This window comes from Drosophila ananassae, chromosome XL (assembly GCF_017639315.1).
Source record: "Drosophila ananassae strain 14024-0371.13 chromosome XL, ASM1763931v2, whole genome shotgun sequence".
Lineage (NCBI taxonomy): Eukaryota > Metazoa > Arthropoda > Insecta > Diptera > Drosophilidae > Drosophila > Drosophila ananassae.
In genome coordinates, this window is record NC_057931.1 from 1,237,026 (window position 1) to 1,252,475 (window position 15,450).

The 15,450-nt window shown below is 54.2% G+C and overlaps 5 protein-coding genes and 1 non-coding gene across 6 annotated transcripts; 1 reads left to right on the top strand and 5 right to left on the bottom strand.

Moving 5' to 3' along the window:
• Nucleotides 1-376: 376 nt before the first annotated feature.
• LOC6503753 lies at nt 377-822 on the bottom strand. Its single transcript, XM_032452634.2, has one exon. It carries the CDS (start codon nt 654-656, stop codon nt 426-428), a length of 231 nt encoding a protein of 76 aa, XP_032308525.1. The 5' UTR covers nt 657-822; the 3' UTR covers nt 377-425.
• A 3,184-nt stretch (nt 823-4,006) lies between these two features.
• On the bottom strand, nt 4,007-4,079 carry Trnar-ucg. Its single transcript has one exon. It is a non-coding gene; the product is annotated as a tRNA-Arg (tRNA).
• A 616-nt stretch (nt 4,080-4,695) lies between these two features.
• On the top strand, nt 4,696-6,171 carry LOC6503900. The gene has a single exon (XM_001963771.3). The coding sequence runs from the start codon at nt 4,949-4,951 to the stop codon at nt 6,140-6,142; it is 1,194 nt and encodes a 397-aa protein (XP_001963807.1). The 5' UTR covers nt 4,696-4,948; the 3' UTR covers nt 6,143-6,171.
• Nucleotides 6,172-6,647: 476 nt separating this feature from the next.
• LOC6503751 (glycosylphosphatidylinositol anchor attachment 1 protein) lies at nt 6,648-9,258 on the bottom strand. Its single transcript, XM_001963772.4, has 4 exons — nt 8,909-9,258; nt 8,302-8,853; nt 7,106-8,238; nt 6,648-7,037 (listed from the first exon to the last, which is right to left on the bottom strand). Exons 1-4 carry the CDS (start codon nt 9,084-9,086, stop codon nt 6,855-6,857), a joined length of 2,046 nt encoding a protein of 681 aa, XP_001963808.1. The 5' UTR covers nt 9,087-9,258; the 3' UTR covers nt 6,648-6,854.
• A 103-nt stretch (nt 9,259-9,361) lies between these two features.
• LOC6503750 (males-absent on the first protein) lies at nt 9,362-12,194 on the bottom strand. Its single transcript, XM_001963773.4, has one exon. The coding sequence runs from the start codon at nt 12,084-12,086 to the stop codon at nt 9,534-9,536; it is 2,553 nt and encodes an 850-aa protein (XP_001963809.2). The 5' UTR covers nt 12,087-12,194; the 3' UTR covers nt 9,362-9,533.
• Nucleotides 12,195-12,308: 114 nt separating this feature from the next.
• Nucleotides 12,309-15,380, bottom strand: LOC6503749 (ubiquitin carboxyl-terminal hydrolase 30 homolog). Its single transcript, XM_001963774.4, has 5 exons — nt 14,650-15,380; nt 14,082-14,571; nt 13,202-14,018; nt 12,937-13,142; nt 12,309-12,879 (listed from the first exon to the last, which is right to left on the bottom strand). The coding sequence occupies exons 1-5, from the start codon at nt 14,729-14,731 to the stop codon at nt 12,762-12,764; spliced, it is 1,713 nt and encodes a 570-aa protein (XP_001963810.1). The 5' UTR covers nt 14,732-15,380; the 3' UTR covers nt 12,309-12,761.
• Between the last annotated feature and the right edge of the window lie 70 nt (nt 15,381-15,450).

Here is a 15,450-nt window from a genome sequence, read left to right on the forward strand (position 1 = left end):
GCCAAAATTCGAAAGAAAGAGCGCCAGTCCTCGGCCGCAAGCCCAAATTATTATAAATAATTCTGAAAATATACTCTGTCCCAGGGCTCCTCTGACAGCTGATTGCCAGGACACTGCACGAGCTACAGGGCTATCAATTATCAATCAATTCCCCCATCCACAGTTGATGTCCTCGGAACACATGCTCGCCGTCACCTCGCCCCATCACCGGCCGTGTAAAGCGAAAGCGTTTTCCTCTCGAGTCGTAAAATCCGGCCATAACCCGGCCAGCTCAGCAAGCATCCTTTCTATCGTATCCGTTCATCCTGGCCCAGCGATGACTCATCAATAAAGCAAATAAACCTGGGGAGCTTCTTAAAGAGATTACAGAACAGGATATTGGAGAAGGCCCTCGTCCTTGTATTTCTAATTACAGTTATTGAGTCCTACACCTTGTCCTGGCCAGACCCCCCGCCCTGCCCAGGGGGCGGCAGCCCGTTGACGAACTCGCAGCTCGGGTGGGCTCCCAGGCGGAAGATCATCAGCAGCCGTCCCTTGGTCCTGGCCAGTCCTTTCGTCGTGCCGGCCTTCTCCGCGGGCGTGGCCGCCTCAGCTTCGTCTCCGGTGGCTGCCGTTTCCGCGGGAAGGACCTGATCGCCGAGACCATCGATTAGCATTCTCCCGCACAGCAAGGACCTGCGGTCGCAACTCCTGACTGCGGTTAATATTTTCCAAAAGGGTCCCTTCTATTTCTCGATTGCTCTAGACAATTAAGTCGAAGTGATGTTGTGCCCGGAGCTGTTCGTTTTTCGTTTTCGGGGACAGTCTGTCAACTGCCCCGCCCACTCGCCCCTGGCTGCTGGCTGGCCCGCCTGGTCCGCCCATCAATCCGGAGAACGATGCCAGTGACACGACGTACAGATGGCTCGGTGAATGCTTATCCCTAAACTTTGTCACAGTTAAATGACAATAAATGTCACACAAAACGCCATAAGCACCGCCCTCCCGCCGCACTCCGGGCACATACATACATATGTGGGTACATAGCAGATACATATATACTCTGATGGGAGACGACAGGAACGACACGGGACAAGGACATAAAAGGCAAAAGTTGTGTACGCCAGCAGAGAACTGGGAAGCAGAGCAGCGCATAAAAGTTTTTCCTTCTCCCCGGCCACCTTTCTGGCCAGGTTTTTCCGCGACTTCCCACCCTCCCAGGGAGTAGTGGTAGTTATGGCTGTTAAGCGAGAAAAGTGGCATTTTTGAACCAGTCTTCAAGCCACGAAGTTCGAATCATCTTAATTTTTTGCCTATAAATGCAAGGATTAGAGGAGTTCCTGCCTCTCCCCTCTGAGCTTGTCCCTTTTCAGACTTTCCTCCATCAAAATGTGGTTCTGAGCCCTTCTTTCCCGAGCCCATGTCCCGACTCTTGCCGTCGCTCCTTTGGACTTCACTTTTTATCTTGTGTACACTCTTATTTTTCGTCTCCTCGTTGTAGATACTTGAGCCCGTGACGGAGGCACGTCATAACTTGGCCGTAAAACAGCTGACAACTGGGAGCCAAGGAGCCAAGGAGCCAGGGAGCCGAAGGAGCAAGGATGTGTTATGCCCGGTAACTGGTGGCAACTCGCCTCCCCCTGGCCACGTTGTCTTAGTGGCTTAATGTGCTAAACAACTGCTCTGTAAAGGGACAAGGGACAAGGGACAGGGCAGAAGGCGGAAGGCATTGAATTCCAGCAGAATTTAAGGACTAAGGACTAAGAAAAGACACTCACGGAAAGGCTCCCACGTCGAGAGTTTGCGGCAATAAAAAAACATCATGCGGGTAGTCGCCGCCCACCCAGCCTCCCAGCCTCCTAGCCTCCAAGCCTCCAAGCCTCCCATCCCCCGACAGACAGTCATCCGTGGCTAAGGGAGACACTTTAAAGCCCAGTTTCCATAGAGGCTTCGGAGAGGCTCCACTGTAGCCCACTGCCTCGGTCTTTTTCGCTCAATTTGCCAAATTCGGCCCCTGCCTCCCCGCCCCGCCCTCTAGTCCACTCCAGCCTACTCCGGCCTCGTTTGTCATTCATCTAACGGCCTCTCGTCCCGCCTCCATGGCAGCTCAGGTCCTTTGGAGTGCCTGATTCCTTTGTCCCGGCTTTGTTTTCAGTTTTGCGGGGCGCGGGGGCTTGGGGCGTCGCAGGCTCAGGCTCTGATTGTTTGTAAATAAAATCGTCAGTTTTATTGTCGCTGTGCAAACTTTGATTAAGAGCAGCGCCAAAGTATTGAAAAAGTCTGAGGGAAAGTAACTCCAAATGAATTTTCAAGATTGGTGGCCCCGAAAAGCGAAAAAAAAGGGGGACTAGGGAGGGGTGACTTTGGGGCCAAGACGAATCTCTTATACACTAGTAGTTCCACATATTGAATCTTAATTAATAATCACAGTTTTAAAACTAAAAATCATTCAATTTAAGCAATAATAAAAAATAAACAAACTTACCTGACATTTTACATCCAAACAGTCGTTTTACATTGTCATTTTACATGCCTTTTTACACATATCTTGTCTTTGGGTAACGGTACTTTGAGCTGGGGCTCCAAGTGTCTCTCACACACATACACGAGGACGGAAAGAGGAGCAACCGCAGCAACACATTTTAACTATATGTGATTACTCAACACTGGGCTTACTTCACGCAATTACTCGACTATGCTTATATTCAGAGCGATCTTATCCAAATCCTTTCGTCCAAATCAATTAAAAATTCCTATTAAGTGAAATCTCCACTTAATTCACTGAAACTAAGCCAATGGCGCTGCCAACTCAGATTTACGGAAGAGCGGAAGAAGGAGAGAGTAAAGGATCAAAAATGTCCGATCGGAGAGAGCAATGGCGATTGAGAGCAGGAGGCAGAGAAGGTCATACTATTTAGTACACAGTGGGCATATTTTTTATTGCTGGTATTTTTAATACTAATCAGCTACAAGTATCTTATTTCAGATAACCCTCTAATTATAGCATACCTTTTAGGGCATAGGACATGGAGAAAATTAGAATGCTCTTTTCAAGGGTATTGAAATACAAAAACACCCCCCAAAAACTAGTTGAAACTTTTCACGTAACAGGAATCCGCACACCCCCTCACACCCAAACATATCAGCGAAAAAAAAACAAACAAAAATGGAAATTCAACAAACTTTACAAATTGAGAAAAATTGGCAGTTTTGACGGCATTTTTATTCGCATGCAATATTATTTTGTTATTTGCTCGCTTTGGCTGGACACTGGGAGAAATTAGGAGTATTATAAGTTTAAAGGATACTTTAAAGGATAAAGTTTTATTTGAAGATTTTTTAAATAATTTTAAAAGAATAAAAGTACAGCCCAGTTGAATCAACAGTGCGTATACTCGATATTCGAGTGGCCCCCTATGATTTTTTCATGTGCCACCCGCATATCCATACAGCCTGGGCTTTGTTTTCTGATTCTTGTGGCGCTTATTTTCCATTTCACCTGCCCAATTTTTTGTTATCCTCGCCGGCATTCCCAAAAATGCACTGCCACGTGACTCCTCCGGTGCGAGGCCACGGCTATAGCCACTATACGGGTGTGTGGGATGTGTGTGTGTAGGCGGGGGCGTGGGCGTGGGCGTGGGCGGACAAAACACACAAATAACTGTCAAAGTTTCAATTCTCGGCGAAAGCAAAGCCCGGAAAAGTGGAAAAATGGAAAAATGGCGGAAAATCCAAAGCAAACAACAGGAAAACAATGGGCGAACAAATTGAAAGCTTTCGATTGCTATTCCCCTATTCTGCACTTGTTTTCCCGCTTTTCACTTTTCATTAAAACACAAACAAAGCAAAGAAAGTCAACAGAGAACTCTGGAGTCGCGGTAGCCAGAGTCTATTAATATTGATGGGTCTTGGGGGGCTCTTGTGCGAGTCCTGTTTGTCTATAATTGAACAATTTGAATTATTAACCTTCTAGAGTTATAAACTCCACATGAGTATCGAGAAAATAAACAAAAAAGTGACTGCTGACTGACCATGACGGGATTCGAACCCGCAACCTCCGGATCCGAAGTCCGACGCCCTATCCGTTAGGCTACATGGCCTGAGTTGGCTTCCGTCCCCCCCACATTCGTTTTGAAGGCCACATCCGACTCCCAGGCCCAGTAATCCCCCTCTCCGGATCCTGGCTGGTAATCCACGGAGATTCTGTTTACTGTCATGTAAATATACTCCCCATCCTGTGGAGCACCTCCCGTTCTTCGAGCTGCACTCGAACCTCAAACAATTTTAATTATTTCCATGCCAAACGCAATGGGGCAGGAAGGGGCGAGGGGCGAGAACGATGGCGGACCGCAGTGTGGGCGTGGCTTGTGGTGTGTTGGCTTTAACGGGGAATTAAGTCGGGCAACAGGAAGTCAGCCAGCACAATAATTAAGACGAGCGCTCGAGGGGCAATTATGTGACATCAACTTGCCAATTTTAACCCCACAGCACCCGGCAGCTCTTTCTGCATCCTGACTCCTGCATCCTTGAGCCACGGCCTCCACTCGCCGCCGTTCGCAATCCGCCATCTTTTATCCTGCACTCTCGCAGCTTGCGAAAGCAGAAGGAGCCCCGACCGTGGTTCGAAACTGAAACATTTTCCGCTTAATTTGTTGGCTCTTCCAGTTCATTTTCAGTACAGGACTCTGGCTTTCAGGTTCGTTGGGAATCATCGCCAGTTTAGGAGTAGGCCTTGCTCCACTAGGTTGGCTAACGCTCTGGTGCCATATAGCTCGACACAACCCACACGGTTTCCCCAAAAATTCGGACTCGAAAACCAAAATCTAAAATCAACTAAAACAAAAAGAAAACTACACTAGAAACGGCACAAGGAGTTGTCCACGGCCCCCAAGGACGCTCCCAGGAAAGGACACACGAACCGCGCACGAAACCGTAACAGGAACCGTTTTTATCCAAATTATCCGAAGAGATGAGTGTGGAACCGGGTGGCGGCGACGACCCCAGCAGGGCACCCGGTGACTCTCCTGAGATGGATGCCAAGCTGGTGGTGGTGGGACGTGCCATGGCCAGCGTGGTGGAGCGGGCTCGTCGCCTCAAGATGTCCAGCCTGGAGGGCTACGATTATCCGGGGGGTAAGTCGAGTTCCTCCGCCACGCCAAGTGTCTCCGCCCGGACGACCAACAGCGGTGGCCGTTACGGCCGGCGGCCCGGAATGTCAGGCAGATCCACCCAGTCGGGAGCCCAACGGAACACGGCCACCGGTGGGGGAGGCGGCAGCTCGACCGTGCGCCGCCTGAAGAAGATAGACTCGGCGCCCTACCACCGGACTCCGCGTAGCGCCCAGTCCCTGACCGGCAATCTGCCAGTGCCGCCGCCACCGCCGCCCCCGTCGCCGCGGTGCCCGCAGGCCCGCGAGCTATTCCAGGCCCTGGAGCAGGCCGACAAGCTGATGGCCGACTACCAGCAGACGGAGCAGCTGACCGACAGCCTGCTCAGGCAGGCGGAGGCCATCAAGCGGGACCTGGAGCTGCAGTGCCAGCTCCATCGCGACGTGGAGCTGGTGCGCGACTTGGAGGTGGAGGCCAACGGCCGGTCCCTGCTCTACCTCATTGAAGCCATCCGGGCGGAGTGCGACAGCGAGGATGTTCAGGCCATCCGAGAACGGTGCCTCCAATCTCTGGCTCGCAGCGAGAGTCGCTTCGCATACCAGGTGGATGAGATGGACGGCGAGGACGATGACACGGACACCAACACCAACAGCGAGACGGACACCGAAGCGGACGCAGAGGCGATGGCGGAGGAGGACGAGTCTGCGTCGGAGCTGGAAGGGGCTGACGATCGGGGCAACGGCAAGGCCACCCAAACCGACTTGGAGCCCATGTGCTCCTCCGACTACCGCTCGTCGCCGAAGAGCAGCAGCAGCAGCAGCCTCCGCTCGGGCCGGAGTACCCTCTTCTACCACATGATGCACTACGTCGAGGACGAGATCCTGTCCAACATACCAGGCGAGCCGGCCGGCCTGGGCCTGAAAATGGACATGGAACCGGGCGCCGAACCTCCGGATAGTGTCCTGCCAGAAGCCGCCACCGAAGAAGCTGACCTGGGCGCCGGCGACGCCAGAGAGGTGGCCCAGGATGCAGTAACCAAATCGGATAGCATTTGAATAATGTTTATAAAGTTTTATTCACCAGAGGCTGGTTGTTTTGTGGTCTGGACTGGCACTCGCCAGCATTAATTTGTAGTTTTTTAATCAAGGATTCGTTCAGGATTAGCCAGGACTCTCCCCACTGTGCGGGCAACTTTGTGCCGTCGAATGTGTGTGTTTTCGAGAAAAGTTTTCTTGTTAAGTTGCAGATTGAATGCCGCCGGTAAACACGGCGCGGCGAGTGCACAGGCGGGATGCGGCACCCGGGGATGGGGCCACCCCCTGCATCCGTCCCTGATTGAGCCAAATCCAGGCTCATAACTAATTGCCGACGTCGGCGCTGGAGCACTCGCTGGCTGGGGTGCAAAGTTTAAATTAAGTTGCGTGTCATAGTCGAAAAGTTTTCCACTTATTCAAAAGAGGCACGTGTTCCGCCAGGCTGCTCCTGTCCCGAACTATAAGCCACCTCCTGCTGACAAAGATGCACCGAAGACAAAGGGTAGCGCAAGGACAGGATTATAGATAGTTTCCAACTAATAAATAGGTTTCATTTATTTAGACATTTAATCAAATGCATAACATTTAAATGGAATTTCAGATGGGAGTGCCTGGCGCGCCCTCCTCCTCGCACACCACCACCTCCCGCTTTGTTTTGTTGTTGTATCACACTCAATCTTAGGATAACTTCCGGTTGATATATGTAGACGGCGACCACCTCCTGCGGCCCAGTTCAGTTCCTCTTCAGCTTGGCCTGTCGCTGCGCGGGCGGAGCCGGAGGCTGCGGCGAAGGCGCCTCGTCGAAGTCCAGGTAGTCGGCGTAGTCCCGCCTCTTGGACAGCGCCAGTGTCCAGCAGAGGATCCACAGGGGCAGCAGCACCGTAGAGACGACAAAGTACAGGAAGTTTCCATAAATCTGCGCGAGAAAACATGGAACATGAATCAAATGGCCCATCCGAGTAATCCCCCCCAGAAAACACTCACCACGGAATCGATGAGGCCGTAGGCAGAGGCATCCATGGCCGCCGTGGCCGCCCGGAGCATGATCTTCTGCATAGGCAGCTCGGGGAATTGGTAGAAGGTCATCGCCAGCACTATCACGTACACAATCATCATGGGATTCAGGATCAGGGTGAGCAGCCTGATCGAGTTTCGGAACGAGCTCTTCGTGTTCTCCTCGGAGGTCTCCAGGGAGATTACCAGCGGCACCGTCAGCACCGCCACGAAGAATCCAAGGGCGAAGTTCAGCAGCCCGATGGCGATCATGGCACAGCCGTATATCAAGAGGAAGGCCACGTGCAGCAGCTCCAGGCCACCCGGCGGCAGAACCACCACGAACGGCAGGATGAAGCCGATGAGGGAGAGGAAGCTGAGCACAGAGGTGGTCAGCGGAGCGGCGCCCATGGGGATCTCCAGGAAGTACTGCTGCAGGGGCAGCACGTTGCACAGATACCCTATCGCCAGAGTGGCCACCAGATAAATGAGCACCGAACCGTAGGGCAGGTCGAAGGGTTCGTCGGGCTCCGCTTCCCCAGGAGACGGGAGCTCGCTCTCTGAGCCAGCTGCTGAGGCCGCCGCCGCTGCTGCTTCCATTTCGGAGGCGGACGGGAGCGTGGCCCACTTCAAGTAGGCTTTTACGAAGGCGCAAGCCACCAACGCCACCAAGGCCGGCATGTAGTCCCCAATCGAGATGTAGCGGTCGTTGTTCACAATCACGTAGAAGAAGAAGCTCTGGTGGAAGCGCTCCAGCAGGTTGTTCAGGCTCCTGGAGATGCCCTCGATGGCCTTCAGCAGCGGAACTGCCGCCGATCCGGGGTTCCCCTTCAGCGTGGCATGTGTCTGCCGCCTGGCAGCGGCTATGGTGAGGGCGTCAATCCTGTAACGGTGGAATAGTCCGTGATTGCCGGTCGGTACACCCGAAGCCTGGCTGGCCAGCATGGAGAGCATCCCGCGGAGGTTCTGCTCGTAGACGGACTGGCTGTGGCGGCGCTTCTTGCGCGGCGCCTGCTTGTAGCCGGAAGCGATACCCTCGCGGGCCATGATGCGCTGCACCAGGTTGAACATGTCCAGGTTGGGCAGCTTGCCGTTCAGCCCCTCGATCCTCACATCCACATAGTCTAAAATTAAGCCGCCATATGTGACTTAGCTCCTCTCAATCCCACAATTTGCCCCCCACTCACCAATCTCCAGGTCCTGCACTTCAATATTCAGAGCAGCCTGCAGGGAACCGGCTCTAGCGGGCAGATTCCCCGGGCGCAAGTAGGTCCTGTTGGCATCCGGCACCCGGTCGCCATCGTGGTAGGCCTCCAGCCAGGCCTGCATGCCCAGCTGCTCCTGCTCGGTGACGAGGAAGATGAGGTCCTTGGCCCAGTAGTTCTTGCGCCGGGCGAAGTCGGCAAAAGCCAGCAGCAGGGGAACGCTGGGCGAGATGTCCGTGTGCACGGAGCTGGCAGCACGGTAAGGAGCAGTGAAAACAATGCCCTCCGTGGAGGCAATGCGGGGCGCGCGCAGAATCCCGTAGACATTCTTTCCGTGGTACTCCTTGCCGCCTCCAAAGGGATATCTCAGGGTGTAGTTATGGGTGTGCGTCTCCAGGCCGAACTCGTTCATCTTGGCCGCTATCCAGGCGTGGGGCGTCGTCGACACATGATTCGTCCGCTCGCGATGCAGCTCCTCCAGCAACTGGATGGCCAGCCGATTGGCATCCACGCGAATCTCCGGGTAAACAAGGCCTGCAAAGGAAGTCCTTGTAGTCCATGGGGGAGAGGGAAAACCACAGCCTCTTACCTGGGGACAGGGCGTTCTCTGAGAGGTAGGTGCCGTGGTTGAACTCCGGCAGGGCTAGGCAGAAGAACCAGACCACACCCGCCACATAGAGCACAAGACACACTTTCCGCACATGACGCGCCAGGCCGTCTACCAGCTTGCTCTGCGTCGAAATAGATGGGTCGGACAGGAGGCCCATGTTGTCAGCTATATGCGTGTGTCCAGCGCCGATCTCCAACCAACAGGAATCGCCAGGAACGACAGTGGCAACAACAAACAGTGACCGGCAGAATGCGGGCGTTATCGATAACCGGCAATCGGGTGCACTGCCTAGGGCGGAGGCATCAGGCGATAGTTCTCACGAAAGCTTTGCCCGGGATTTTCGTGTTTTTTAAAAATAAAAGAAAATCTGTTGTCTAGAAGCTTTATTGTTCAACCAAATAAAGAATTAAAGTAGAAAAAGCGCGTAACACATTGAGTTGGGGGGAATTTATGTCGTGTTTTTGAATAAATCATAAACCTGATTGCGTTACAACAGCCTATTTGAATTTCTTACGAGTACGAATGTATTTATGTTTATAGCTACAAACTATAAAATAAAATTGGTTATTCTATAAAAAAAAATGTATACGATTGCGGGGAGAGCTCAGCCGGAGACTCCGGACAGCCGGGAAGTGGACGCCGTGTTGTGCGGCTTCCACGCGAGATAGTCCAGGTCGATGGTGAGCTTCGGCTGCTTGAACTGCGGCAACTGGAGGTGGTCGTGGATGGTCTTGGCGGTGACGCAGATCACGTTCTGGCCCTTCCAGTACTTGATCATAGCCATCGACTGCAGCGTGTAGATGATGTCGTCGTGGGTGATGCCGCTCATCTCGCTCAGCTCCTTGATGGTGGTCTGCTCCGGCGAGCACCGGTTCTTCATCAGCTCGAGCAGCGTGTACGCCCAGTAGCTGCGATAGCTGAGCCTGCCCAGGTCCGACAGCGGCATCTCCGGACTCCCGATCACGCCCTCCTTGCGGGACAGCACGTAGCTGAAGGCGATAAGCAGCTTGCCGAAGCCCTTGCGCTGGTGGGGCGGCAGGACCAGGATGCAGGCCACGTTGTTGTTGTCCAGCGACTTCTTCTCCTTGGAGAAGTAGCCCACGATGTGGCTGCCCTCGCGATCCGTCTCGCACAGTATGTAGAAGAAGAACGGGTCCATGTCGAAGTAGAGGACCTTGTGGTCGAGGAAGAGCTTGGCCATCAGGCAGAGCAGCTGGCAGTAGAGCGGCTCCTCCTTTCCGTTCACCTCGAAGATGGAGATGTTGCCCTTGCGGTAGATCTCCCTGCCCGGCGGCCGCCGCTTCTCGCACTGGTACTGGTGGTAGGCATAGCTCTTCCGCAGCGACATGTACTTCAGGCAGTACTCGCAGACGTAGAGCGTCTTGGCGGTGCCGTACTGCCCCGGGAACGGGCTGTAGTACCAGGGGTCTATCTCGTAGTTGCCGAACTGGAGCTTGTCAATGTTCCTAACTTTGGTGATCGATTCGTGCTCCTTCTCCAGCGCCGCCTCCAACGCCGTCAGCTCGGTGTGGCTTTTCTGGACGTGGTTGATCTCGTCGTAGCGCCGCTTCTGGTAGCGGGTCATCTTCCGGTCGCTGTAGTCATAGCGATTGGTCTCGCACTTCGACAGATAGTAGTCCTTGTTGCCCGCCCTCTTCGGTCGCTGCGCCGCAGCCGCCGTAGCCGCCGCCGCCGCTGCTGCCTGTTGGGCCAGCATCTGGCTGCTCGTGCCAGGCTGGTCGTTTATCGCAGCCTGCTGGGGCGTCATCGTGACCCCGCCCAGGTCCTCGGCGTTGTCGGAAATGCGGTGGCGACCCACCCAGCCGTCCAACCTCTTGTTGAGTCCCACGTAGTGCACATAGTACTCGTCCGGCGAGGCAGAGTTGTCCGAGCTGCGAACCTGCAGCACCTGCCCGGCGTGGACGGTGCCATCGTCGCGTCGTATGTAGTAGATTTTCTCGGACTTCTCGCTAATGTCGATCTTCTGGAGCATCGGATCGGCTGTGGCGGCCGTCGCCTCCCCCGAGGTGCTGTCGTTCTCTACGGCGATGCAGTCGTCGTCCTCCTCCTCCTCCTCCTCGCTGCTGCTCTCCTCACCCTGGTTGCTGTCGTCCGAGATGGTCTCAATGTTGGCGCTGAGCACCGTTCCAATGGGCATCGGAGGCGGCATAATGCGCTGGCGGGGATCCCGCGGCGCCAGACGAGGTGGCATAGCAAACATCGACGACTGCTGCAGCTCCGTGATCCTATCGTAGACGTAGCGGCCACCTAGATACGACGGAATGGCCATGGATGTACCTGCGCCCGCTCCCGTGGGCGAGGCCGGCGTGTCTGGGATATCATTCATGCCCCCTCGAGGTGGTGGCGGGGCCGGAGGACCCAGTGGCAGCTTTAGACACAGTGGCGCGGGAATGGTAACCACCTCCGTTATGATGGCTTTGGTGGGAGCGTGGGACAAATCGTCGATGTCGCTCATGCACACCACCGTATTCGGCGAGGGCACGTCCTCCGTCTCCATGTCCTCGTCCAGCTCCGGATCTGCTGGCTCGTCCGTCTCCACAGTCTCTATCTCCGCTGGCTCCATCTCTGGCATAATTTCTTCCTGCATTTGCATCTGCTCCGGCACCACCTCCACTTCCCCCTCGCTGACTTCGTCGTAGCGGGAGCAGCTGTCCCCGCTGCTCGAGGAGGTGGAACTGCGGCTGGGGTTGCTGTAGTCCTCGGAAATGGGGCTGGTGTGCATCCTTTCGCGTTTGGGAGGGGGCCCTTCCAATTCCGCGTCGGCCTCCGCCTCCGCCACTGCCTCCGGCTCCACCTCCGCTTCCGCTTCAGCCGCGGGAAGCCCTTCCTCACGCACAGCCTTGGCACAAGTTAGATCCAGGGTTTGATACTCCGCCGACTGATCCGAGCTGCTGATGTCCAGACTGGAGTTCAGCTCCGCCGCCGCGTCGTCTACCGGCGTCCGGGGCGGTCCCGCCTGAATAGTGTAGACTTCTTCTTCTCCCGCCTGCTCACCTCCGGGTTCGCCCATCTCCTCTTCGCCGTGGTGCTGCTCCAGTTCCTGCTCCTGCTCTTGCTCTTGGCCTTGGCCCAGGTCCTGCTCTTCCTCCTCTATATCCCCAACGCCACTCTGTTCCTGCTCCGCGTCGGACATCATATAAATAATTTATTTCCTCAGCTAATGCGTTCTGTTTCGCTTCTCTCTTCTTCTTGATTCTTTCGCGTCGTTTCTATGGTTATCGACATATCGATAAGCTGACAGTCAGTGTTGAACAATGCTTATGTTTTAGACCATTGATCTAAATTTTAGACCCTAACCGCCTCCAATAAAACATAATTTGAAAATCACATCTTAGATATCAGAATAAAATCCGTTAAATATTTTCGAAATTTTTATTGAACATCTATCCTATGGAGATAACTCGCAAACAATTATTGGTAGATTTATGTGTGTGTATATTGCTACATACAGACAGCTAAAAGCACGTTATGAATTTGGAATTCTTAAAAAATCTTAAATGCATCGATAACAAATGAATATTTATGCTTTGGTGTACCGGTGTGGGCTGCTACTGCATCTTGCAATATAGCCTTATTGAACAAATCATAGGACTGTTACACATATATATGTTATATACGACTTTATACGGGTCTATGGGTATGGCTACGTCGCGTGTTCTCTATGGCCACGAGTAAAGAGAAGTGGATTTGGATTTCCATCACATCGAATGAGTGTGTCGCCCTCGACGGCTGAGTGACTTCTGACTAGGATGATCCCGATCCCGAACCCATTTGCTGCTCCTGCTCCTTCATCCGCTCCCACGTCAGCGGCCTAGCGGAGGGGCAGTTGCCGCTGCGGGCCCCGATCATAGAAGAGCAGGTAGGCGGGCACGCTGAGCACCTCGTCGATGCTCACCTCTCGCACAATCGTGTCCGATGTGTAGAACCAGCTGGAGGAGCAAGAGACACGTCTTTAGTTGCCATGATCAAGCTGCTAGCCTACTTACCGATGCGCGTTCCTTAGCGAGCCGCGCCGGTAGGTCACAAAGTGCCCGCTGTTTGCCTCGCCGGAGTGCACCACCACCGCGAGGAGACGGTACAGATTCTTGGGGAACATGGTGCCGAAGCCTTCGCCCCCGCCCACGCTTACGCCATTGTTCATCGGCAGACTGGATGAGTACAGGGACATGGTAGAGCCCCACGGGGTCCCAGCCTAAAATAAACAGAGAAGTTAGTGTATGCGCCAAATGGAAAGAGACAGAAGGCCATCACCTGGCTGTTGAGATGCGGCTGCACGAAGCTGTAGGGCGCCATCGAGAGGCTCTCGGGGAAGTGGACGTAGTCCTGCCGCTTGCACACCTGGCCTGTGGGCAGCCAGACTGTGCGCGCCACATGTATGCAGAGGCACGCCGGCAGCTTGGCGAAGGTGACCGACTTGGTGTGGGTGGTGGTCTCGTTGCAGGAGTCGCACTTGACGTCACTCAGGTCCTCGGACGTTATGTAGTCGCTGAGCAAGTGGCCCAGGCTCAATCCCGTGCGGCGCTGCGGAGGCAGGTTCAGAGTGACACTGTCGAACTTGTCGTAGCGCACTGCCGACTTGGAGCCACACCCGTTGCAGACGATCTGCGCCCCCATGGCGCCCTGGAAGGGATGCGCCACCTGGCTGGGCATCATGTTGGACCAGATAGAGACGCGCCCAGGTCCGCGATGCAGTCGCTCCAGCGACCGACAGGAGCTGGACACTCGTCGATTCAGTCCGAGCTCCTGGGATTGCGGCAGACGCGTCCGCGACATTCTCTCTCCCCCTGGCCCGCCGCCAGACGAGTTCAGCACATCGATGGGCATCGAGTCGGCTGCAGCCGCCGACGAAAGCGGAAAGCCAAAGGGAGTCCCAGGCGACACGGCATCAAGGAGCATAGTGCCCAAGCGATCGTTGCCTTCCCGCTCGCAGACCGAGGCCGGCGAGTCCGGGGTGTGTGCCTCGGAGCGCACCAGGCGCGTCAGGCTGGTGCTCTCGTCGTATTCCATGTTGAGGAAGTCGGTGAGCATGGCACTCGACGGTCTGTTCGGCTGATCTCCAATCCGTTGACTTGGAAAGGGCAAAAGAGGGGGTTCGATGAATAATGGAGCAATAAGACACTCTGATGCTTACCTGGGACCTGCCATGGAGCTAATGGGTCGGAAACCACCCACAGGCGTGGCCGTACCCGCTCCCAATCCAATGCTGCTGGTGTCATCGTTTTCTCCCCCACCGGCCAGGGGCAAAGCATCCGATAAACAACCTATGGGCTGCGGCCGAGTGGCCTCCTCCTCCAAGGAGGAGAGCAGAACGTGGAACAGCTCATGGGCGTCGTGCTCCTCCTGGGGTATCACCCATCCAAGGGTGTTCAGAGCACGGAGAACGGCGCCGGGCGAGTGCGGGTCTCCGCGCAGAGTGGCATGCGTGCCGTTGACCACCTCCAGGGTGTTCAGCATGGAGCTGATCAGACTCCGGCGGTCCGGCGAGGCGCCGTTGTACAATTGCAGCCAAGCGATGAACTGCGGACAGGCTGCCAGAGCCTGCAGCAGAGTGTTCAGGAAGCAGGTGCGGCCGAAGTTGTGAAGTCCGGCTATCTGGCCGCGACGCTGGCGCAGGCGGGAGCCTGGGGAAAAAGGGGAATACCATATAATATTCGTTTTGTGGATATAGTTGCGTCAGAAGACCGGCACTCTGCACTCACCTGAGGGCCCCCAGAAGACAAAGGCTCCTACAACGGCGGCCACCGTCACCCCGGCAGCCATTAGAATCTTCTCGCTTTCCATTGGATCCTGGTGTCCTGATTCTCGGGGCTGGCGGAGGCTAACAGCGGGCGGGGGTGGAAGAACTACAGCATTGGGTGTCCTGCCGTGTCTATCCGGTTATTGTCTTCGAAATTGCTGCTGCTCCACTCGTTGCCAATTGGCGACCACCAACACGGCTGTCCTTGTTGCTGAAAATTACTTGAATTTCTATGTTTTCGTCCTCCAACGAACAATAATACTGGAAAACCACTTTTTCCCAGAAATTTTTCACTGATGTACTGGGAGGTCTTCGCAACACTACGCCCCAACAGGCAGCTGTTGTCACGGCCGCTGTACAACACTTATTTAGCTGGGAAGTTTAAAATATTGGCGCCAATTTACTGGATTTTATCCCTATATTCTCTTTGAAAATGTGGTTTGCAATAGCAAAAGGCGAAGAAACTTAATAAAATGTTACAAATGCTCTAAACCTGCTAGTCGTTAGCTTTAAATCACATTTCGGAGCTCCTCTAATCTGTTACCAAAAAGTTATAAGAAGGTTGAGGGGTCTTCAGTAATATCCGCTTAGTTTTTGTCACGAAAAGTGCAAGCTCTTTGGTGTCACTCAGCGAAAGGCTATGTGTCTTGTATAAAATAAATATATCAACGGTTATAAATGACACTGAAATCAAAGTGGCTAGTTTCCATATCCAAAACACTGAATAATATTGTGAATGTCTTTTAATTTTTAGTACAGTTCC

What these genes read in the sequence shown, in the direction of transcription:
- LOC6503753 (XM_032452634.2), bottom strand. Translation starts at nt 656, where the DNA reads ATGCTAATCGATGGTCTCGGCGATCAGGTCCTTCCCGCGGAAACGGCA.
- LOC6503900 (XM_001963771.3), top strand. Translation starts at nt 4,949, where the DNA reads ATGAGTGTGGAACCGGGTGGCGGCGACGACCCCAGCAGGGCACCCGGT.
- LOC6503751 (XM_001963772.4), bottom strand. Translation starts at nt 9,086, where the DNA reads ATGGGCCTCCTGTCCGACCCATCTATTTCGACGCAGAGCAAGCTGGTA. An exon ending in AGTGCAGGACCTGGAGATTG is followed by an intron (nt 8,239 to 8,301) that starts GTGAGTGGGGGG and finishes GCTTAATTTTAG; the next exon opens with ACTATGTGGATGTGAGGATC. An exon ending in ACGGCCTCATCGATTCCGTG is followed by an intron (nt 7,038 to 7,105) that starts GTGAGTGTTTTC and finishes TTTCTCGCGCAG; the next exon opens with ATTTATGGAAACTTCCTGTA.
- LOC6503750 (XM_001963773.4), bottom strand. Translation starts at nt 12,086, where the DNA reads ATGATGTCCGACGCGGAGCAGGAACAGAGTGGCGTTGGGGATATAGAG.
- LOC6503749 (XM_001963774.4), bottom strand. Translation starts at nt 14,731, where the DNA reads ATGGAAAGCGAGAAGATTCTAATGGCTGCCGGGGTGACGGTGGCCGCC. An exon ending in TGTCTTCTGGGGGCCCTCAG is followed by an intron (nt 14,572 to 14,649) that starts GTGAGTGCAGAG and finishes CTTTTTCCCCAG; the next exon opens with GCTCCCGCCTGCGCCAGCGT. An exon ending in TCGCTAAGGAACGCGCATCG is followed by an intron (nt 12,880 to 12,936) that starts GTAAGTAGGCTA and finishes TTGCTCCTCCAG; the next exon opens with CTGGTTCTACACATCGGACA.